Consider the following 24,658-nt stretch of genomic DNA (forward strand, 5'->3'; position numbering starts at 1 on the left):
TTAGAACACTTAAAAAATGAAATTTAAAAAAAAAAAAAGCAGATGGGCTTGCTCGGCAGTTAGGCCACCGAGCAGCCATGCTGGTCCACCATGGCTGCTCGGCAGCCCAACTCGCGAGCGAGGCCCAAATCAGTAAATATTTATTTTTAAAAAATATTTTTGTAAATATTTTTTTAAAAAAAATTAAATTAGAAAAAAACCCTCGGAATTCTCACAATTTTGACGCACTTTCCCGACTATTGTTCTATGAATATGTGATGATTGAGTTGCCTCTTCACGTAAAATCTTCTTGACATGACTCCACATCTCATCAGACAGAGCCTGTGGATTCCATTACAGCTTTAGGAGCGTTTACCCTGTCATAAGTAAGGGATTTATCCCCTTGCAATTGAGTTTGGAATGGAAAAAAAAAATCATGATACTTATTATATTATGTCTCAAGTTTGAATCATTTAGATAAAAATAAATAAATAAAAGCGATCTATTAAATATGCAAGATTTGATCGGTTTTGATTAACGAAGACTAGAGCGTGTTTAGCAATTACGTTCAATTAAGAATGTCTTTAATGGAAAGGACTCTTCGGTGGGTCCCGATCATAGTGGCACTAGTTGACTTTTATTGGAAGAAATTGAACTCTACAGTGCTTTTTTCGTGGAGCAAAAAGGAGGGGCCCACATTGAATATAAGTTATATTTTAAGTGTGGGTTGTTTAGATAGGGTTCAGAGAGGGAAAGAAATAAAAAGTAAATCCTTTTGCCTTTATGTTTTCCTTCTCACGCCCAGACGAAGTTGCTCGACGAAGCCGCACAGTGAACTCCGAGACAAGGGTGAACAGCGAAGACGAAAGAGTCTCTCTGGGTGACGTCTTCTTCGATTTGCACGGAGAGTCCTAAACATGGTGATTCTGTGCTGTAAGTTTTTTTTTTTATCATATCTAATTGTGAGCTATTTTATTTGTAAATAGCTAGGGTTTGGGTATACCATAAGTGCGGGAAATATGAGCGCATTGAGCGATTGTAATTGTGATTCTCCGATTATAGTGGATTGTTCTTGCTAGCTCTTCATGTGGATGTAGGTACCGATATTCGGACTGAACCATATAATCACCGATGTCCTTTATTGTTCATCGTTATTTCTCCGAGCTTTTCGCATTGATTTATTTGCAAGATTTTGGTTAGCTTCCGCGTTATATTTCAACAATACTATCCAAAGGTTAGAAGTGTTCTTCCAAGGAGAGACACAAACAAATGGCTATAGTTTTAGGGAAGTTATCGGTAGTTACAGAAGTAAAATAGTTGATACTTTCAATTTGTCCAAACAAATAGTACTGAAAGACATTTTAGACATTGCTAGATCATAATGTAAAAATCATAGCACATATAACAGTGGTAGCCGACAAGTGCCGTAAAATGATAACTCATGTTGGGAATGTTGGAAAATAAAAACAACGTTTGACATTTGGTCAAAATGAGACAACTTTTCGATAGTCTTGTTTGTAATATAAGTTCAAATATGGAGTTTTCGACCCCTCCACCAAAAAAAAAAAAAAGAAAGAAAACATATTGAGTGTCTTTTGAACCAACTTTTATTGAGGATGAGAACTTTCTTGTATTATATGCTTGCAAATTCATCAATTTTTCAGATATAGTGTTGCAAAGTTTTTATTTTTCAATTCTTCCAAACTCTAACGATAGTAATCTAAAAGGCCGTCAAGATAAATGTGACGTATCTTGATCAATAGTGAGTTTTATTTTTACACGAATTATCGTTTTGGCTTAGTCCTTTTTTATGTGGATAGCCTCACATAGTACAAAAAGACTAAAATGCCCTTTATGGTATGAAAGGTGCAAGTCATTTCGTGGGCAAAGTTGAAATTTTGTGGTTCCTCTACATGTGTTCTCTTCATTTTAGGGGCGATTGAAATCTGTGGATCCCATATAAGATTGAACAAATACCACCCTAATCTTTTCTCCATCTTATTAGAAAAAAACTATTTTTTATTACCTTCTTGCCTTCATAGTCTTAACTATTACAAAATTGCCATCAAAGCCTTTTTTTTTCCTAGAAAATGACTTAATTTGTCATTCCTTATGTTTTTTTTACCTCCATTAATATACTTCTTAGGAACTATGGTCTATACAAGGGTTAATTATAACAGCCGTAAACAAACAATAATACTGCCCAGGTCGCGTAGCTCATGTAAGTCCCTGTCTAATCAAAAGTTGTATTAGGTCAGAGAGGAATATATATGATATAAATCATTCACTGGAACGAGATAATATACAACATGACTACTATTACTTATGGCAGGACGACATAATTATGGACATGTTCTAGTTCTTGGAAAAATATAAAGAGTAGGCAAAATATGTTTTAAGGATTCTGAGAAAATAATGATAAACGGTGCGGAGAAAAGTTTAGAAAATTGGAATATGCTACCTATAGATGGACACCATGTATACAAGAGAAGAAGAACCTTCGAATTTAGGAAGTATGTGATTAAGACCGTTCAAAAAAACAATTTCATAGTGGAAAAGGAATGTTGACTGATCATAAATTAAGGAAATTCTATATTTTCCTGTAGGGCGAGTCCAAGTTGCTTAAATCCCCCAATCACGATCGAATTGGGGTGGGTTTGGTTCAACATTTAAAATGAGCTTTGGGGAAATGAAAATGCCTTGAAAGACTATGCGAATAACAAGTTCTCCTTACTAAAAACCGTAGCATCCAAAATGTGAGATGGATCTATTTGCGTGTGTCAGAAACACATACTTTCTTTATTTATCATAAAGGAGTCATAAAATGCAAGCCCATGTAGCAAAGAAAGTCCCATAGAGTTTTTTGGGATCCTCATGAATGATCAAGTCAGCCACCTTAATAGGTTCATTTCGGTTAGCTAGGCCTCCAATAGTTCCGCACTTCAGCGACTAATCTTCCCTCGAATAATTATTTCCTCACATGTACCGACCAACCATCTGACATTGTCTACTATTGTTTCTCTGCCTGCCAAGATGCTTTGCCATCCCCATGCAGGTCAACACCCTTTTCTGCTTGCCAGAATTTTCTTATGAGAAAATATAGGCCTTTAAGAAGTCTGCACCACATGGAGTTTTGATTCTGAGAAAATCTTGATCGATGATAATACCTCTAAATACGCTGGACTCTAGGGAGAGACGAAAGGCAGGTCGCGACGGTACTTAGAGAAGCTAAAGTCACACATGTGATAACCTTCTTCATCCATATCTCGCAGAACCCCATTTTCCTCATAGAAGCATCTAAGAAGTGCCACTCCACCCTATCATATGCTTTTTCATTTCTAGCTTTAAGTTAGATTGGAATTTTGACTTCCTTTTTCGCACTCTTAATTGGTGAAGAACTTCTTGTACAACTAGGATGTTTTCTTGAATTTGTCTCCCCGCCACAAAGCGCTTTGTTCCTCCTCTATAATGTCATTCAACCAAGGTTCAAGTCTATTGGCCAGAACAAGCTAGATCAATTTTGACCTATAAGCCTTGTAATTTTTCCTACTATAGTAATATGAGTTCTATTTAGCTTTGAGTTTAGGTGTCCAGTGTTAAAGAAATGTCGTAGCTCCTCAAAAACTTGTGTCTTGATTTCCTCCCAGTTCTGATGGTAGAAGAGACCTTTTAAGTCGTCTGGTTCCAGATCTTTAAAGATCCCATCTGGAAAACAGTACATTGGACTTCTAAAAGGGTGACTTCTGCTAATAATGACTCATTCATCACGTTTGTGACTACCGTGGGATACTGTTCCAGCACTAAATCAAATTCTCGGGGGCATTCAAAGCTGTACAGTTTCTTAAAGAAGTCTGATGTTATTTCCTTCAAGAGCAGTGGGCCATGTATCCATGTTTCATTCTCATTTTGCAGCATCGATATTCTGTTCCGCTACCTTCTTTGAATCATCGTGGTGTGGAAATATTTCGTGTTTTTATCTCTCCGTATAAGCCAAATAATTCTCGGCCTTAAACCCCAATACATTTCTTTCCTTCTCCATATGTTGTCAATTTCCTCCATTATTTCTTTATGTTTTCCCCTGTCTGTGGCCAGATTATGATCATCTGTCATAACTTTAAGCTCGGCTTGCAATACTATGATCTGCTTTTGGATGTTCGAAAGTGTTACTTTGCTCTATTTATCCAGTAATGCAATAACAGCTTCGATCTTCCGAATGAGATCACCCTTCACTAAGCTAGGTGAGTTCTAAGCCTCCTTAATAATCCTTCCACAATCGTTATATTCCTGCAAAAAAATCCTCGACCCTGAAAGTTTTCTTTTTCTTTTTCTTTACTGGAATTGTAGTAAGGGACATTAATAGAGGGCAGTGGTTTGAGTCAATAGCGGGTAGAGCAAACACTTCAGCTTTGGCGAATTCAATCCTCCATTCCAAGTTACCCACTGCTCGATCTAATCTTTTTTTACGTATGCATGATTCGATCTAAATAGACACTTCTAGAAAAGCAAGCTGAACATATATTGAGAGGTTTAATGGAGGAGGAAGATTGATTGGGAGTTTTAAGTAACATTATGGATTATATTCACAGACCGGTCAGTTATGATTATTTAGTGTGATCATAATTGTGAATATAACGTGTCATATTTTAAATGAGATCCAGAGAAAGATATATATGTAACTGATCAATCTACAGTACAACATACAAAAATTCACCTTTGATTATGTCCATTATGAGCTGTCATATACTCCCGACGGATGTATGACAACAAGCTCTCAGTGTATGCTAGACGCACGGGTTATTTGTCAATATGAACTTTGCAAAGATAAAGAGAGTTATGCTTGATCCTCTGTGGACGAGTGGGAGTTGTTGGTCCTCCGTGGGCATGTGGGAGCTATTTGCCCTACATGGACGAGTGGGAGATGTTGGTACATGGGACATATGGTGTGCGCCCATGTGGGCAATCACACTTGCCCATCAGAGATAACTACCGAAGCAATTATCTGTCAATCTTTTTTCAAACGTGAAAAGGCATGTTTATTGATATACGTTAAAATAGATGCTCTCCCCATTGTTATGAGTTTAGTGAGATGCACTCAAGAGAAATGACGACAAAACTCTCTCTTCCTTACTGTTGAATCGCACTCGACACAAAGAAACTCTCAAGATCGCAAAGGGGCACCTAACCTTGACAATTACTGTATGTCGTCGTGATATACTCATTCTGATCGATGATACAAGTTATGTTTTGGGTATGTTTCCACAATTAGATCTTAAATTGAATAAGGGTTTCGTATCCAATAGTTCCTTAGTCTTCTACTCATAGCATCCATACATTTTTCATGTTCGATATCCCTATCCATTTCTATACACGCAGTGGCGCAAACCAGGAGTAGGAAAAAAATTACATTATAAGCAGAGAATTGACTTGGCTTGATAGAAACTCGAGGGCAGAGGCCAATTGAAATCACTTCTTACTTCCAGATGGGGAGCAAAGTTGTGAAGGTTTAGGGGGTTCGGGTAATTTGCATTAGGCAATTATTGTCCGATACATTTCCTTTAGAGTTTCAAAGGAAAGGGGTAGGGGAGGCTAAGAGTTGTTTAGGAAGGCTTGGGTAAGATTCGAGGGAAAATCTGGGAGTTCATGGGAGCAACTAGGGTTAGGTTTTAAAGGGGAAAAACACTACCTAGAAAGGTAAGAGAACTATACAAAAATGAGAGAGAACTTTTCTGTATATTGCACTTGCTATCTAGATTTTACTATTTCAACAAAAGGATTCAATTGTTATGAGAACATTAGCGGTTGTTTACACAAAAAATGACCAACTTTTGGTTATTATCTACAAGTGATAGACCTAGTCGATAAAAGCATACCAATCCTTATGGTTATGATGAGGAGTATAATATATAGGAATCAATTTACCTAGTTTGTTGTGGGTGATGCTTTGAAAGCGGCCCTTTTATGTTGTAGACCATGTTTTTACCAAGGCTAATCCATTGATTTATTTTGAGTTAAGGATTGGACGTAAACTTGGCTTGAAATAATTTAAGATTTAGGGATGTCCTACAGAAGTGAAGTTATTAATAACCCAATATTGAGTAAGTTGGACTCCGTAATCACTTGGTGTCACATCCTATATTACCTAGATCATTTGAAAGGGTATTGTATATATAATTCTAGTGAAGGCACAAGAATTGTGAAATTACGTATAGTGAAGTTCCTAGAATTTAATGTAATCGAATAAGGTAGCTGCTCATATTGAGGATATCGGTTTGGTGGGGTTTACTGTGTCGGTTTCTCTGCCTATATAGACGATCGTGGAGCCTCCCACATCAACTTTTGGTTATTATCGGCTTGTTGGGGTTCAAGATCCTATTGTTGAGACAATTCTGATGAAATTCCTCAAGCTGCAATTAGCGAGGTATTCGGATGCAAACTTTTCTAGGTATTGAGATGACAAGAAGATGGTCATCTTTATGTTAGCAAGAGGTGTAGTATGATGAAAAAGTGAGAAGCAACAATCTAGATTAACCTCTACCATAAAAGTGGAGTTTATAGCATGAGTTTTGGTTGCTACTCAAGATATCTAGCTTAGATACCTCATTAGGGAGTTGGTTGTATTTGTTTTTGTGGATAGACCCATTCATAATTATTTATTAACAATAATAGAGGTCTCAAGGGGTCTAAGTATTTGGCGGCCAAATTTTAGCCATAAAGGAGACAGTTGATAACGGAGATATTAAAGTAAAGTATATTTCCACATATGATATAGTTGTTGATCCACTAACAAAATGTCTTCGCCCTTGTGTATTTAAACGACATGTTAAAAGCATGGGCTTAGAAGCATCATGTGATGCTGTTACAACATGTCATTCAGATAGGCTTAGAAGCATCATGGAATACTATTGTTCAATGGGAGCTATTTACTTTGCTTTAATAAAGTTTACATATGTGCTTGTTACATTCAGTAACAATATTTGATATGTATTAACTCTTTTGCATGCAATATAGCATTTATGAATGAATTGATGTTCAATACATATATATAGTGAAAATCTCAAGGAATTTGTGAACCATGAGTAAAGGCTAGGGGCATTCAATTGTTAGCCTTAAGGATATGTCTTGTTACATATAAAGTAAAGTAACTATAAAGATAAGGCGTATATAAGTTCATTGGAACCATAAAGATATTCTCTGGTGGCACATCGAGTTTCGTGACTCATAAAGAGAAGTGAATGTGATTGACAAAGGAGATGACACATAATGAATCACTATGTGAGGTTTTGTCATTTGCCACACTACCATATTGAATCGATATCAGTAGAGTTAAAGGCATTCATGACCATGGAAGGCTACGTGTCCGTTGATGCCGGTACTGACATGATTCGGTGTTTGAGACTTTATGGGATCGGATTGATCATTAAGAATATCTTTTGACTAGCATAAAGGTGTGCACATATAGAATAATTTTAATTAATAGAGCCCAAGTGGGAGAATGTAAGAGTTTTTTTTTCTATGTGGGATTACATTAAGGTAAGCTATAAGGATTCTTAATTAATTTAATATGGACGGTAGCTAGTGTGAACCAAGTTAGGCCCCAACCCGTGATAATAGGGTCCATGTTGGAAACTCCATATAAAGGGTTAAGTGCCCCCTCTAGCCCTCTATTGCAAAATTTCATAACTTACCTTTTTGTTTGGAAGAGTGATTGTCTCATCGGCCAGCGTAAACAAGAGGAAATAGAGGGGAAGTGCTCAAGTCTCAATTTATCGATGTTCCATATCAAGTTTTGACGGATTCTAAAAAAGGTGCATGCCATTCTTCTTTCTATCATGTAGTATTTCATATTCTAGTTATGGCAATCTTTGGGCGCACCACATTCGTAGCTTACAAAAACTTCTGAAACTTATCAATGTACAAACAAGGATCATAAGCTAAACAAAGTTTTCTATTTGCATTACGAATGTAGGTAAAAGGGGATGTAAGATAGCTAACAAGGTGCCAATATGAGTGAACCTTCACCGCATACATAAAAGCAAAACAAACATTGAAAGCTATAAGCCTTACCTCCATAATCCTAGTGTTCAGGATTAATATCCGAGTCTGGAATCACTAACATAAAACACCAGGCAACCCTGTTGGCAAAAACTATTTATAGCTTTTAGGAGATCATAAATGAGTACCACAACCCATCCATGGGTGGCTCAATTGGTTAGGGGCCCCCTAAAATTGGGTTGTTAGGGGAATTTGGTTCTTTTTTTTTCCTCCACAAAAAAAAAAAAAATTTAAAAGGGAGGGGCTTGGGGGGGTTTTTAGTTGGTTTTTTCAATAGGAGGGTGCGAACCCCAACACCTCGTTTAAATAATAAAAAAAAAAAACTAGAAAAGACATTAAGAATATGAGAACAAACAAATGAAGAAACCTCCGCACTTGTTGGACGTCTCCTCTCTCAATCTTACACCCAAAACCACAGTATCTCTCAAAGCGGACATTGTTGATCATCTTCTTTGCTTCCTCTTCACTGAAGCCATTTACATACAAAGCAGCATGGACAGTCATCATAGAAAATCACCAAGACAAAAGCTTCCAACTGCTGTGAGCTTCAAAAACATTCATTTGGATAATATTAGCACAACGATTTCATGTCGATAGCATGAAAAAGTTAGAGCAAACATCCACTATATAGAGATCAGAAACTCCTTCTCCTGCATTTAAAAACCCTAACCACCTCAGAAACCAATATCAAATCGGTTCAACACAGTATCATTAGGATTAGAAAAGAACTTGAATCGCTACCTACCGACAATTGTAGTTGGGGCTTGAGCAATAATCGATCATCTGCTGCTTCATAGCTCCATCACCACCAAGCTTATTTAGGATGATGAGCCAATGCTGGTAATCACAGCTTGGAAATAGATAAACCATCTCTAGAGGGAATCACTTCAGGGAGGTTGAGTTGGAGTTCGCTGATGAGCAAATGGAGGTATCAAACAGGGTCACACAACATCAGACTGAAGCGAACCTTGTCCTATAGAGGTTGGTGGAGTTAGGCACGAGCGCGACGTAGAGCAGCAGGGGAAGAGGAGGGTGGGGAATGGAGGCAATGTCAAGTGGGGTTTGGTCGGGAAGAGGTGTATCGGGATGAGTTATATGGAGAAGGAGTGGTGGCGGACGACATGGAATGCGCCAAGTTTTGTGCCATGGTGGGATCGGAGATTTTGAGAGGGAGTAAGGCGGGAGATTGTGATGGAGGAGGAGAGAGGGGGGGCATGTTGGCCGTTGAAGATCCTCAAAAGCGAGAAGATTAACAATATCTAAATTTTAAAATAACATTTCACTAACAATAAATTATTCTAATTTCTCCTTTTTTTCGTCATTAACAATATTTAAATTGAATAAAATAGTTAGTTAGCTAATATTAATCGCCATATAAGCAAGAACTATACAAGTAGTGGTGGTTCACTATAGAAATCTATAATCTTAGCTTAGGTATCTCATCCAAACATTGTAATAAGTCTTGTTACATTACTAAAATGTGTGCAGTTTTGAATTTTTTCAAAGGATAGGCCAAAAGATCAAGCGCGCATGAAGAAATGGTTTGCACCATCACGACACGAACTGCAAACATAATTCAAAATGTAAGATGTAAATCATAATAAATTAATATAATGGGCATATAATAGAAAATTCGCACTTCAAGGGGGTCAAAATGTGATAATTGACCCTCTGCTAAATTTTCCCGACGAACCAAAAAGAAAAAAGAAAAAGACTGATTTTTATGCGCGGGACAGAAAAATCAGCCATGCTTACAAGGCAGCTGATATGGCAAACAATGTGACGCGTCATCCGAATGGAAATTGAGGTGGTTACATGTACAAAATATTGTCGGTTTATCGTGAACCCAAATGATCGTTCAAGTTTATAGTTTTGAAGTAAATCGTGAATTATTTGGCCCAAAAAAAAAAAGTAAATCGTGAATAACGATTTTAAAACGACATTGTTTTTTGTAGACGGTCACCGTGTCATTTTGCACATTATCGATTTGTCTTGTCAATTGCGATGGAAAGCTTCCATGGCGAAAAAGGTTAAGGCTCCATTTGATCAAAAAATCAATAATTTGAATAATATTTTTATAAAAGGTATAGTCTATAGCGCTTATAAAAATGAACGAATAAAAAATATATTTACTGTCCACGAAAATATTTAAACATAAATCGTTATTATTAATGAAAATGTTTTTCATTGAATAATTATTTCAAGCTACAATTTCAAGAGAATAATATCCAAATCGTTCATTTTTCACTCGAAATAATAGTCAATAAAAAAATACTTTATTTATCAACAACAATTTATTTTAAAAATATTTATCTTTTATAGATAGTATAAGGGATCAATTTTTAAAAATATTTTTCAAATTATTTATTTTTTGCAAAATAAATGCACCCATTTAATTTAATTTATTTATTTTTTTGGATTTTTTGTCCATTTGAACGATCAACATGAAGATTTGCTCAAACTACTCCCAAAGAATTTTCGACTGACGCCATCAACGTTCACACCCGCATCAAGAACCAGAACAACTCCGACAACTTCCCTTTCACATTCTCCGCGCTGACCAATTCATCTATTAAGAAAAGGCCAAAAAAGCAACGACCAACGCCTACGATCAAGAAAAATGGCGTCCCTCGCCACCCATTTCTCGGCCTTCATCTTCCTCTTCCCCGTCGGCCTCCGCCGCCTCCTCTGCTCCTACTCGCTCTACCTCAAGAACCCATCCTCGTATAGATCCAAGCCCTGGTACTTCTCGGAACCTAAATGGAAGAACCTCGACCTCTACACCCTTCTCGTCGCCCTCCCCATCGCGTCCTTCTCCGAAATCTTCCTCTTCCTCACCTTCTCCGGCCACCCCACGTACCGCTTCGCCTTCTTCCAGCAGTCCGCCGCCGTTTTCCTCTTCTGGGCGTTGGTCATCCTCGTAATCTTGAAGGAATACGTCGACAGTGCCACGATAAACGAAGGGTACGTGTTTATCATTGCTGGTATTGCTTTCTTGGTGGAGTACTCGGTGATTGGAAAGGGGGTGGGTGGTCTCGGTGCGCCTGTGTACGAGCTGTTGGGGAAGTTGAGTCTTGTTTGTGCTGGTTCTTGCTTGTACTTGGGAATGAGGCCGTCCGCGTTCTTTGCAGAGTACTTGTTGTCGTCTGGGTTGGTGTTCAAGGGGACTTGGGTTTTGCAAGCTGGCTTGAATTTGGGTACTGATGTGTTTGCCTTAAAGGGGTGTCACCAGTTGGGGGTTTCGACAGGACAGTGGGATCTCGATGTGAAATGTGCTCTTGAGGAGGATGGTTTGCGGGGCATCGCACTGATGAATCTGTTGTTTATCGTGCACGCCATTGGGGTTGTTGTCGTCAGCTTCGGGCTGTTTGGCTTGTTGTCGTGTAATCGGAATTTGAGATTCGGTGAGGCGAGTGGGCCGTTACTGGCTCAGCTTGAATCGGAGAGCATGTTGATGCGGCCGGCACCTGAATTTGAGCTGGAATGAAGGTCACTCATATTTGGTCCTTCATTTTGTAGTTCTTCAATTCATTTAGGTAGGCTACTTTTGCCTGTTCCTGGTTGGCAATGAGCAACTGATTCTTTTAAATCATTATTTTTTTGCAATGAAAAGAGTTACTAGAATTTTTTCTTAACTGACTTGTTGCCAACAAATGAAAACTCTTTGTCAAGTCTGCCAGATTGCACCTAATAGAGGATATAGGGGATCACAATTCGTGGCTGCCACTTGCTCCATGGGACCATTTTGGATTTGGATCTTGTGGTTGACATGTAATGTTTTGTCTTTCACTTATGTATTTACCCTACATTAAGAGTTTTGTTTGGTTTGTTCATAAGCCAAGGGCATATGCCCTGCAGATAGGCAGAAACATGGTTCCAAAAATGAGTACAAATACGAAGAATTGATCAGCGAGACAATCGGAGTAAGCCCTTTGCTTTGATTAGTATATCTGATGTCTTCAGTGCATCTATTGTGGCATCGTCAATTGTGCATCACCACCACATGGAGTTGCTAGTGCCACATTTGCGAGCAATATACTTCTTTTAAAGCTATTAAAGATCAATGAACATTGGCTCTATTTGTGTCTCAAGGAAAGGTCTAGAGATTGTTTTGCAAACTACTCTTTGCTAGAAGTTTCTTGGCCATGGTGGGTGGACTAAACCGAAGCGTTGCTAAATCATAAATGAGATTTCATGAGACACTCAAGATATTAAGGGAACATTCTTTTATCATTGCACATGACATATTTGTTTCAAGTGTCGATGACAATAAGCCTAATGGCTGATGAATGCCAAGTTTCTAAGAAACAGGAACGGTGATTCATCAGGGGAGCAATTAAGATTCTCTGATCATCTGGTCTTGCCAAAACCAGTTGAGGGGGAAAGGCCTACCAGCAACTCGTTTTATGAAAGGCTGTTTTAAGACAAACATAATTTGTTGCTGTTCTTTTAGAAGATCCGGGAAGACAGAGGTATAGTTTTATGCAGAACTGTTGTGAAGGTTTAAATAGGTGTACCGAATTTTGTGGATTGTCATTTTGTGGTTAAGGTATACTCTGCAGCAGAAGGAAGTTTTGGATTTCAATCATAGACTCGTTATGCTGAACCCCATGGACTTGGATTCTGCAAATAATTCTATTGATTTTCTTGGGGAAGATTTTTCTAGTTCACAATCTTAGATTTTATAGATACGAATCCATCTCTTCACTCATGCGTCCAACTGTCGAAGAACACAATTTGTTTAGTCTGCGTCAAGGAAGCATTCTTTTCTATGGGTTTTTGGCCAAACCAGTCCACATGTGCTGGTTCAGAGCAAGTGCCGTTGTTGTTAAAGATTGAGTCAGACAAAGTGCCGATTTTAGCTAGAGAAAAGGTTCATGATCCTCTCTACAGAATGGTAGAATTACAGGTAGGTTCCTTTCACCTGCTTATGTGACCTCTGCGATTTTTCTGTTTACTGGAAGTTTTAGATTACTAACTATTTCCAGTGAAAGGAGTCAAGCCAATTTATGTCATTAATAATGCTATGACAACTTTAGCAAGGCATGTCTGTCACCTATTGGACCGATCGGGTGGTCTTGGTCAGCTGTACTTATGCCACCAAATTGCTAGCTTTCCGTTTTGAATCCATTCTACATGGCTAGATATATTTCCTTTAGGGACTGATCAGGTGCTCTAGTGGCAACTGGCAAGTGTGGTGGATTATCCACCATCATTACATTGCTGGCCCTTGGAGTTCTCTTCTCTTGCGGTTACATTGTCAAATTTACTTTAGAAGAAGAGCAGTTGCTTTCTCCCTCCAAGCTCTCGGTTGGCTAGACCTACCTTCCTGGTTCTTGCTCATCATTTTTCAGAAAAGGAGACGCGTGAACAAGTAGTATGATTCTTCTCACATTCATTTGTGGAACATAAGCACTCTTCATTGCTGTAAATGAGGGGCCTTGAGAGTCAATTACCTTGACTTTTCCACGCTTGAGTGGAGTAGTCAGCTAGATGTGGTCATTACGGGACTTCTAAATATTTATTTCATAGAGCAATTGAATGAATTTAACAATCAATTGCTGGTTTGCTGTCTCTTTCATGATACTCTTATAAAACCCTTTTCCTGAGGTTGTTCTGGTGTTTTCCTTTTATGGTGAAGTGTCGTCGTCGTCGTCACTCTCTCTACCTAGGCGGCATTTCTATTCCACTGTATTTTGAGTCGCAGACGGTCATATCGGGAAGAAGAGTAGTTTTTAGAAACAACTGATGGGAACTTTCGACTTTGATTATGCCATGCTTTTTGTTTCTTCGAAAGTGCAGTTCGGCATCTGTGTTTAGACTCTTCAGAATGAACTGACATGTATTTATCGACCATATATATTCCCACGAACTCCGTGCCGCTGCCCCTGCCCGATGGCCATGATACAGAAACCCGAAAACAAAGAAATGGAAAAGAAAACTCAGTGCCAAAACAACCCAATAACCTGATCAGTGTCAAGGTAAAGTTTTTTATGGAGAATGAGGCCTGATTCTATGATTGCTATTGAAATCAATGGAGGTGCTGACGATTGCAGCTGAACATATTGGTGGGATCACGCGAAAGCTAGCTCAGATGAAGAGGAGCAGAAAGAAACTCAGCATAGACGAATTTGAGTCTAGCATTTAAATGGTTTTTCCTAGTGTTATGTTGTCACTGAGCTCAGCGAAGCTACTTCCGTTGTTATTATGCTGCTGCAGCAAGAATGGAGTTTGCCTCAAGTTGACCATTTGCTTTTTCTCTGGCTTCCACCAACCTGAAGATATTTTTGCTCTGATAATATTTGCGATTTCTATCAGAGCAATTCCCACATGTTAAAATTCAAGCTCAAGTGGTCCTGACTTTCGAACCATAGTATGAGGTCCTACCATCAACTAGCCGCCAGGATAGATCAGTAAAAAGAGAGTATGGGACTCTGTGACAATTGGTACGAACCCTCAATAACATCCTAACATGCATCGGGGGTCTCACTTGGAACCTATCTAATTCAATGACCAAAATAGTTAAGATTAATGTGCATCTCGAGGGTGCGTTTGCTTAACAAAAAAACTTAAGATTTGGAAAATATTTTCCAAAAAATGATTGGTAATACAACTCACAAAATGAATGAATAAAAAATATTTTCGTCATCTACGAAAATAGTTAGGTATTAACAAATTGATGATAATGGGAATATTTTTCATTGACTTGTTTTTCTAAGCGATGTAAATAATCACTTTTGGGAAAATCATTTTCGAATCTTGAGTTTTTCGTTAAACAAATGCATCGCTAATTGTTGCGACCTAAAAATCAGATTTCTAGGCTAATGGATTATCAAGTTAATTATCTAATTAACTTAATTCGGACTCTCCCAAGTCCATATTAAATCGCAACTTACAATTCGCTATTTAACATGCAAATGATTTAACTTGGAGTCGCCATTAATCAATTCATGGTAGGTTGATTAGACATCTAAATAAAGCATCGGGAGAAATACTTTATTTTTATGAACCATCAATTCATTGAGTTTGGAAACTTGGTTATACTAATATTTCTATTAACACCTTTTCGGTACCTTTCATTTCAATGAAAATTATCCGAGTAAGCAACTTTTGAGGATTGCGATTTAAAGTTCCAAAGGTGTAATTATTTTTTTATTTTTAAAATGAATGATGCAATGCATGAATGTAATTGTATTTCAAGAACACAATTATTCTAATGACATGATAGTATGACATGAATGTGTAACGAATTTTTTAGTTTTTGAATCTAAAAAAAAAAATGCAAAACAACATAAATTCTAACCTACATGTCATGCTAAAATGACATGAATTTGATCTAAATGACATGTGACATTAGGCTAGATTAGCCTATCAATTTAAAATGGACGAACCTAAATGACATACAAATGCGAAATGGCATCATTGCCAAGCTAATAATACATGCAATAAATAATATGACAAAATGACGCGGCAAAACTATATGACATGGTGAAGCAATGCGACGTGAAAATGACATAATGGTCATGCGACTAAACCTACATGGCGTGCATATATATAAAATGAATGTATTTAATCTATATGAATAGAATGTTCCAAACTATATGCAACTACATGAGTGAAACATTTTTTGGTATTATTTTTTATGAATTTTCGAAATAAAAAATTGATGAAGATTAGTCGGTTAAATATTATCTTAAAAGATTCTGAATTAACTTTTCATTAAATCCCAGAATTTTTAGGAAAATCTTTTTACCCCTTTATTTGCATGTTTGGAAAGTGATGCAATTTCCAACATATTTATAGATTGATTCAAATGTGTTTGATTTACTACCCAAAACTAATGAGATAGGAAATCTTGGAAATCCTATCTTACTAAGAGAAATTAGGGTAACAAGCCAAAACACATCCAAAACAATGCATGATCTTTTGAAAATATTCTCCGATTCGAATTAGATGACGGATTGGATCAAAGAATCAAATCTTGCGGTTAAGATTAGTTATCTTAATCCCCATGCCATCGAGACAAATCTCGGGGTCGAGATTAGTCCGAATTTGTACGTTGTCAATGGGGAATCACTCATTTAATTCGAATCGGTTTTTTCTAAGTCTAATAAAATATGCAAAGCTCTAAAACATTTAAAATAGGCAGCTAGAATACATCAAAATACATATTCAAGAGCCATGCGAATTCAAAATTAGGAAATAAAATCAAGCAAATCGAATTAAGATTAGACTTTTTACCTGATCTAAGTTGCCGCCAATATTGTTTCCTTTCGAACTCGGTTGACCGGGACAACTCACGGATCACGCTCGCTAGAGGGACTGGCTGAACAAAGACAGTGAAAGACTTCACGGCTGAGCTCCGCAGATGTGTTGTGGCGGCGGCGTGGACGACGGGACTCCCTGGTAACCAGAGGCAAGGATGGCGTCGGACAATGACGATGAGGATGAGAGGTCGTGGTCGTGATGGTTCGCTGAATTAGCACGCGAATATCGCAGCGTTGGTGATTGTTATCAGGACTCGTGGCTACTATGGATGAATTGCAGATAGGAGAGGCCTGGAAGATGAGGGGAAAGCACTCAAGTGTGGACTGATTCTTTTTCCTTCACGACCAAACATGGACTCTGATAAAAAAAACAAACTCTCAAAGGGCGGAGCTCTAAAAAAATTCCAATCCCCTCTCTGAAGTGTGTGTCTTTTGGTCGTCAAAAGTCTGACGTGAATTGTGGATGGACCCGTGGACTCTCCCCCTCCCCTCTTTATCCTTTTTCTGCCCTCTCGTCCCCCTTACTCTATATCAAAAATTGTGGATCGAAACAATATATTGTTGAGATTTTCGATAAAAAATTTAGGCCATTAAGGAAAATAATAGACTTCTCCAAATTGTCTTTCTCCGTGCATTCAGTCCAATTCCTTTTACCTCGCCAGTTGTCGGTCCAATGCAACCATATGAACCTAGTAAACTATTAATGCAGATGTTCCTAATATCTATATGCAATTTAAATGATTTTTTTTTTTTTTTAGGGAGCGAGGTCTGTCCCTAATTTCCTATGCTCAAAATTTAGGTGGCAACACTAATGTTTGATTCTTATAATCTCATCAGGTAAGTATCATCACCACAGGCATTACAACTAATCACATTACAAATCACCATTACGGCTTTCATACGAAGCACCTCTTTATGAATACCAGCGGACTGGAATTTATGATAAAGATTTTTTTCTTTTCTTTGGTCAAAACTATAACGACAGGTTTAATTGTTGCAATATGGTAGAAAAGATTCAAATACTATTTGCAGATGATATCTCGAACTTGCGCAACTATTCCCAAATTTGTCAACTCTCACGTGTACATTCTATGTTAAGCATAAGTTAGATTGTTGCTTCTTTGTAGTGTACATTGATGTCCAATTTGGACAGCGTTTTCTCCTTCCCAAAAGGAGGGAATCATACCACTCTTTAAAGCTCCATTTGGTCAATAAAAAATGAATGATTTAGAGTACATTTTCTTAAAAATAATCGCATGTATCGCTTAAAATAATTGATTAATAAATTTTTTTTAGCATTGACAACAATTTTTTGTCTAAATATTTTCGAGGATGATGAAAATATTTGGTCTCATTTATTCTTATAAGTGATATAAGCAACATTTTTAGGAAATATTTTTTTAAATCATTCATTGTCAACCAAACAAGTCGAGCCTTAGTGCATTAATGCAACGACATAACCACCTCGGACGATGGGAAAGACAAAGGATACGGTAAATTGCTATGAGTTTCGAGAGGATCAATATTGGAGCGATATTAAAAAGTGAAATATGGTAAAGTAACGTGACAAGTTACAAAAATTCTATATATCCTTAGTCAATTATCATGAGTCCAATCGATCATCACGGGACAACTAATATAACTTTTTTTGTTGCATTTTTCTTTCCAAATTTATACTTTATTGACTATCTTTGGATAGAAGAACACATGAGGAGGACGAAGAAGAACACAAAAAGAGAAATTTACATAAATGCATCTTATAAGAAAAGCACATTATGTACCATAACGATATTAATTAACATTAATAACAACATGGGAGAAAGTTAGCTTGTGTCGGCGGGTCCCACAGGCCACAATGCCAATTATATTCACGTGTCCACCAACCCGAACTCTCTATTGTATTTTATTTGGCAGCTTCGCTGCCGTCAACAAATGCGCATAATGGTCTCCTTGTTCCCGTCGTTTTCGATCGAGCAGAGAGTACTGCTTCAAAGTCGAAACGCGTGAGGATCTGCAAAGATTTTTCTGGGTTTTAGGCTTTCGGCTGTTTCTGCGGATCCTTTCCTATCCCAAGTTTGCAATTGGCGTTCGTTTCTCAAATTTTCGCGATCTGCAGTTGCAAATTTGGGAACTTTTCGTTTCTGCTGTCATCCCTAGTGTCTGGTGATTATTGGGTCGCTGGCCTTTTGGTTTTATCTTCTGCGATTAGATCAAGGATCGGGTCAACAAGCGGGCGTTGACTTTCGGCTTTGTGCGCTTGGGTTTTATGGTTTTTAACGCTTCCCTCCAAAACGATCGGCATATTTTGGATTGTTTGCGATCGCGTGATCTTTAAGCAATTTGAGCGTATGGGTTTTCCTTTTCCGTCCGAAAGACCCTGAAGATTTTCTCTTTGCTTAATGTTTTTTTAATCCGGGTTTTGACTCGACATCAGAAGAAATTTTGGTAATCGTGTAGAAAGTAGCGTTGCAACTGTTGATGGATGAGAGTGCTAAGGAAGCAAATGGTTATGATAAGAAGCCTGTCAAGCCTGTGAGGGATTTAGACTCTGGAAAGGTTGAGGGCCATGGTGATGTAGAAGAGGACAGCGAGGTGAAGTCGTTGTTGCCGCCGAGAGATGGTGGGATGATCAGGACTTCCGAGAAGACGAGGAGGAAGGTGTCCTGGAATGACACCAACGGCAATAATCTCACCGAGGTGTTGGAGTTTCAACCAAGGTATTTCACATTAGTAGTATGTTAAATGTTTGATTATTCTCTTAAAAGTGTGTGAGCTGGCATGTTTGTGATTATAGGTTTTATTCAGGTGGTTAATGTAGCATTTTCTATGCTGAATTGCCTCAATCTTATTAAAGCTTAGACATTGTTGTCATGATTGTGGTACTTCAAATTGTGGCGGGTGGCTGTTAAGGGCAAGATTTATGGTTCTTGTTATCTTCTGTGATGAGAAAACAGAGAAGATTGTTGTTATGATCTTACAGTAGTCTGACTTTGTAATACTGGTTTTCTATCCTGCCTTAGTATGGATGATGTAGCTAAGAAATCTTAGTAAAGTGCCTTTTGCGGTTGTCTTGTAACTATAAACAGAAGCAATGTGATGTGGTATTCTTATACTGGTGCTGGTGCTTGATTCTGAGGACAGTCTAAAAGTGTGAAAGAAAAAGGAGTTTGACCTTTGATGGCTTCCATAGAACTTGATTTATGCCTGATAAGTTACCAGAGAGTACAATAGATGCTAGAGTGGGCAGCCTCCATAGGTGAAGGAGAAAATTTACTATTAATATTGTTTTTCCCTTTGATACTTCAATTTGCCTAAGGGTGGAAATGAATGGTTGTGATATCTTTAGTTCAGTATGCCATGGTAAGTTAATATTTGCTGCCATAACTACAATTTGGCTTCAGGCACGCAATGTTTCATGTTAGTCATTGAGAATGGGAAGAACTTAAACTGTTGTTTTTGGTCTATACTTAATATTACTGGAGGATACGTATAAGCAAAAGCTCAATGGGTTAAGAGGACCCATGTAGTTGACTCCACTTATCAGGAAACGCTCAGTAAGGTGGTGTAATCTAAATTTGATGTAGATATTAATTTAAAATTGTTCGAGCAACTAGAGCTTTAATGATGCTAACTGAAGCAAGGTCAATCAAGATTTTTCCATCATTTGTCGATACAATTGCAGTTTATGCTTTCCCATGTCTGGAACTTGTCAGCTTAGCTATTCAACAATAGTCTTGGAAGGAAATCCAATAAAATTGAGAAGCCATATCTAGGGCTTGTCAAGGATCGGCTGAAGCTTTACTTTCTTTTAGACATTGTGACCATATGATTGGGCCATCTTTTATGACAACAACCAGTTGCTTGTAAGAAGGCTTTTAGCTTTTTCCACTGATATAAATCAATCGAAAACTCTTTTTCATGGTCCACTGTCGAAAGACCCATGCTAGATATGCTTTTTAGCAGTATCTACTCTTCCCTTACCAATTTTCTTCACATTTGGGATCATACTGTTAAAACATTGAGCTTCTTGATTATTGAAAACTGCACCCGGGAATTTGCAGATTATGATATTTGAGGAGGAAGAGGGCCTTAAATTGCATAATTTGTCATGTTAAGACCTTTTTATCAGTCTTTTTGTCAAATGTGTTCTGAGTTCAGCTATCTGAGATCATCTCCACTCTTCATCTATATTTCTAATTGTGTATTAGACTTTAGTCCTTGTCAAATGAATGTCGACAGTAAGGTTTGTTATCTTAATTCCAACCTAGGAGGTATTAAGAGGATTCCAGTTATGTTGGTTGAGGGTTGATTTGTGTCGTCACTTTGAATATTCTCCATGTACCTGGGGGAATTTAATATCCGAATGTGTAAAGACATGGTGGAGAATATTTTTTGTTGAAATCTACAGCCTAGAGTAGATGATGAAGAGGTTGACCTAACTCTCATAAAAATGAAGCAGCGCATGAACCCTTTGGGACCATAATCAATATCTTCTTACGTTTGGCCCTATTGAATACAAAAATGAGTGCCTACACTTGAATGAAAGCATAACATATAATGGAATGGGGAATGTGATGACTTTGTTAGTTAGGGGAGGAAAGATAGTGATTCTACAAGTGCCAAAAGATGAATGGTTTCATCTGATCCTTCACTTTACATATGGTTGGTTTGATGCTCATGATCAAACAGATCTGTTGCTTTAATTTTGAAAGAATGTGCCTTCTCACTGGTCTACTGGTGAGCTCATGTTCTGGACTGCTATAATTGTTCTGCAATGACATTTTGCTTTCTTTAAATGTTCAGTTCATTTGGAAGGTGTGACCCTCACAGGTCGCATGATCTTTATGTATTCGTGCATGTAATGCTAATCTTGTAAAGCTGTAACGAAATTGGCACTTGCAGGAAGCTATATGTAAAACATGTGGATAGTCCATGCACTATTCATTTTACTAAATTGAAGTGCATTAGTGAAGATTAAATGCGGTGTACATGTTTTATACATCCCAGATAGAAGAGGGTCAAGGCAATGGAATTTAGACAATGGATGTGAAGTACTAGGAAAGCTTATCCTTATGGTACTAACAAGAGAGTAGGTCTTCATATTGACCATAGGCCCATAAATCCCTTGAAAATCAAAACCAATGAATGATGAGCTTTGTACACTGAAGAAACAAACAATTCATAGTTTTCTGGATGTCAAGACTTAATTTGGCTTCTGTATAGGGCGAACAAGAGGCATGGAATTTAATGGCCAGAGACATGTCTTCTCCTAAGAAAAGTTGACGCAGTTTGATTTGTCTGCAAAGAGTTGCTGCAGGAGTAGTGTATGGTGGGTTGAGTATCTATTAGGAATCCATTATCACTGAAATTGTCTGCACCAGTTGCTGTACTTTTCTTGTCTCCTAATTTTCTTGTTGCCTTTGTTTTGGATTGATTTAGAACTTCTATGCTGTCACCGTAAATTATCTAAGCGGCAGAAAAGTGGTGATACATGTTCCATCTCTAATTGGTCATCGTAGTACTAAATAAGCTAATCTGTCTGATGATGAGTGCATCCTTTTCAACTGCATACAGCCTGATGTAAACTTGGCGTGAACAGATCACCAGATTCCTCCCTTCAATCTCTTTGCTTTTAAATATTCTTCCCTGCCTTTGAGTTCGAGTATGTACTCAAGTTCTGTCCACATATGATGCATAGTCACCTTTATGCCAATGAAGCAGAAAGTAGAGTAGGGGAAATCGGGAAGGAAGCCATTGACATTAACAAGAGTCAAACGAAAGCAATAGTGGAGGTTGTAGAATCATTGTTCTCTGCTTGATAAAATCAGATCTCTGAATGCTGGAACTCTCAACCATTGGCAAAGAACAGATGATAAAGAACGTGTATGCTGTATAAATAATCTCATCTGAACAATCTTTGTGGTTTTTCGCCAGTTGAGTGCACTCCCTATTTGTTTTTTTTTTTTTTTTTTCCTGCTTCACCTTTCTCCAGATGTTACTTGACTTTCATTGCTTTTTCCCTGAATTTGATGCTTTGTGATAAGCATTGCCTTGTTTGTCCTGCAGTGATGCGAGCGACAGTGATGATGACGATAATGATGCTTGCATATGCACCATAATGTAGAAGTGATATGACTCTTGCGCATCACGATGTAGCAGATTGGCCCATGTCGACACCATCACTTATTGGAAAGTCAGTGGGATTTGCTTGAGGATGGTTGTTTGGTTCAGGTCAGTGGGATTTGCTTGAGGATGGTTGTTTGGTTCAGGAATGGCACGCAATGAAAATTGCCTCCACTAAGACTGTTCTCTGCGATATCATGAGTCTTTTGGTGGCTACGGCTACGAACAAAGGAGGAGTATTGCTTTGTCTCGAATGAGGAAAGAAGTTGTTGGGTTCATCTTGATAGTCTAAGATGCAATACTATGTATAAAATACATTACGCGTGAATTCATACCGTATTTACCCGAGTACGAGTCTAATTGATGGTGGGATTATCACCCCAGGATTCTCAATGGTAAGAAAGACGCCGATACTAAGTTTACGACCATGTCGCTATCCGTTATTTTTGGCTTAATACACACACTTATATCTCTCCCTCTGCTTTGTGTTTTGTGTGATTCATCAAAGTAATTGTGCGGGGAGAACAATAAGTCGTGCATCTTCTGGTCATGTTAGTTCTTTTTTCTGTGTCTTTTTCTTTTTTGGGTCATGAGGTCATTTGAGTTCAGCAGGCAGGAAATGGTGATTCTGCAAAGAAACGAGAGTGACTAAGTAGAGATCTGTCTTGAGCCCATGTGAGATTTACTAATGAATATCACTAGGAAGTAAAACGTTACTAACCCCATTAATTTTAATGGTTTTCTGTATTACGATTTAGTAAGCATATTAAAACTCGTTTAACAACCATCTGTAAACATCACCAAACTCTCAGAACCATGTTGGATAAGACCGCTTCTGATTTCCACACTGCGGAAAATTAGATACGAATTTGCACATGTCAAGCTTTGTATGTGGAAAGAACCTTATTCGGAGTAATAAATGTTAAGTGCGTGGGCCCCAAGAGTTGAATTAAGCATAAAAAGTAAGTGTCAAGTGTCACGGCCCAACAAATTCTCTGTGCAAGGATGGGCCACGATATGCCCGACAGGCCAGGTCGTGAAATAGGGGCGATGCCCATGAATGACCTGATCCAGCCAAGCATGGCCCAAGGTTGCTGGGGGCATGGCCAGGTGCGACCTTTGAACTGTTCATGTAATGATTAGACCCTCTAATGATGCCCTACGAGGAAAGTAAGGTGAAGAGTCTCACAAAGGGCGATTCGTATGTGACCAAATATGGCGGACCAACCATGCACGACAAGGCACATAGGACAAGGGAAAAATGACAAAGGTTCAAGAAACAAGGGGTCTCCATTCTTGTGTGTATATTGGGGTCTGCCCTCATTTTTAATCTGTTCATGGGCAATACAATTCTCTCTCTCTCTCTCCATATGACACTTGAGTGAGTGCATGTATGCGTCAGCTAACTTGGGAAGATTTTCCTAGGGCTGCACGGGCATAGGAACGCTAGATACAACCGACCAGTGACACAATCGTATGAGATACTAGTATTTGGTACAATGGTAAAACTTTTTGTACAAGATGATAGGTTGACGCATATTTTGTTATGCAAGAAGAAGCCATTGCCATCACTGAAAACTTACTAGCTAATCATAGGTAATTTTTTCCCCTAATTTGAAGCTACTTATCACATAGAAAATATTAGTAGCTAACATAAGTGTATAGTTCTTTGTAGCAAAAATGTGGAAATGTTACTTCTATTTTATGATAGAACCATATATCGGCATGTTTTTCTTTTTCTTTTTAACTAATTGTAAACACACACACACACACAAAATGCATTACCCATTTCACATTCATGGGTAGGCAACCCACATAAGTAATGAACATGGTCTTCAAGATTACTTCAAGTGAGAGATGACGTGATTTGAATAAATCATATTCAATGGTAACTTCTTATCGTTATGAATTCAATTTCTATGTCGTAAGTTATTAGTAATTTGTCAACTTCCGAAAGTCATGAGTAACTTTATAATCAACACATAAAGGTTATTAATTGTTAAACGTGGTTAGTACCTTTCCACGTAGAAAAGTGAGTTGCAATAATCTTTTTCATAAGCAAAAGCAAAGAGGGGCATGGCGCTAAGTGCCCGTTCGGGAAGTCACCGGAAGGGTCTTATATCTACTTCGGGAAGTTCAATTTAAGCCTTTGCTACTTTGCATCACTTGCAAACCGAAAATCCAAAGTTGGCGAGCCCATCTTCGCATGCTAGCATTTAGGAAGACTCGTCACCCGA

At 38.0% G+C, this 24,658-nt stretch overlaps 2 protein-coding genes across 2 annotated transcripts; both read left to right on the plus strand.

Moving 5' to 3' along the window:
• The first annotated feature begins 10,651 nt into the window (after positions 1-10,651).
• On the plus strand, positions 10,652-11,518 carry LOC115728078. The gene has a single exon (XM_030658406.2). The coding sequence runs from the start codon at positions 10,652-10,654 to the stop codon at positions 11,516-11,518; it is 867 nt and encodes a 288-aa protein (XP_030514266.1).
• Positions 11,519-18,198: 6,680 nt separating this feature from the next.
• LOC115728077 lies at positions 18,199-22,900 on the plus strand. The gene is made up of 3 exons (XM_030658404.2): positions 18,199-19,015; positions 22,365-22,491; positions 22,530-22,900. Exons 1-2 carry the CDS (start codon positions 18,777-18,779, stop codon positions 22,420-22,422), a joined length of 297 nt encoding a protein of 98 aa, XP_030514264.1. The 5' UTR covers positions 18,199-18,776; the 3' UTR covers positions 22,423-22,491; positions 22,530-22,900.
• Positions 22,901-24,658: the final 1,758 nt, after the last annotated feature.

This window comes from Rhodamnia argentea, chromosome 1, assembly GCF_020921035.1.
Source record: "Rhodamnia argentea isolate NSW1041297 chromosome 1, ASM2092103v1, whole genome shotgun sequence".
NCBI classification, from domain to species: domain Eukaryota; kingdom Viridiplantae; phylum Streptophyta; class Magnoliopsida; order Myrtales; family Myrtaceae; genus Rhodamnia; species Rhodamnia argentea.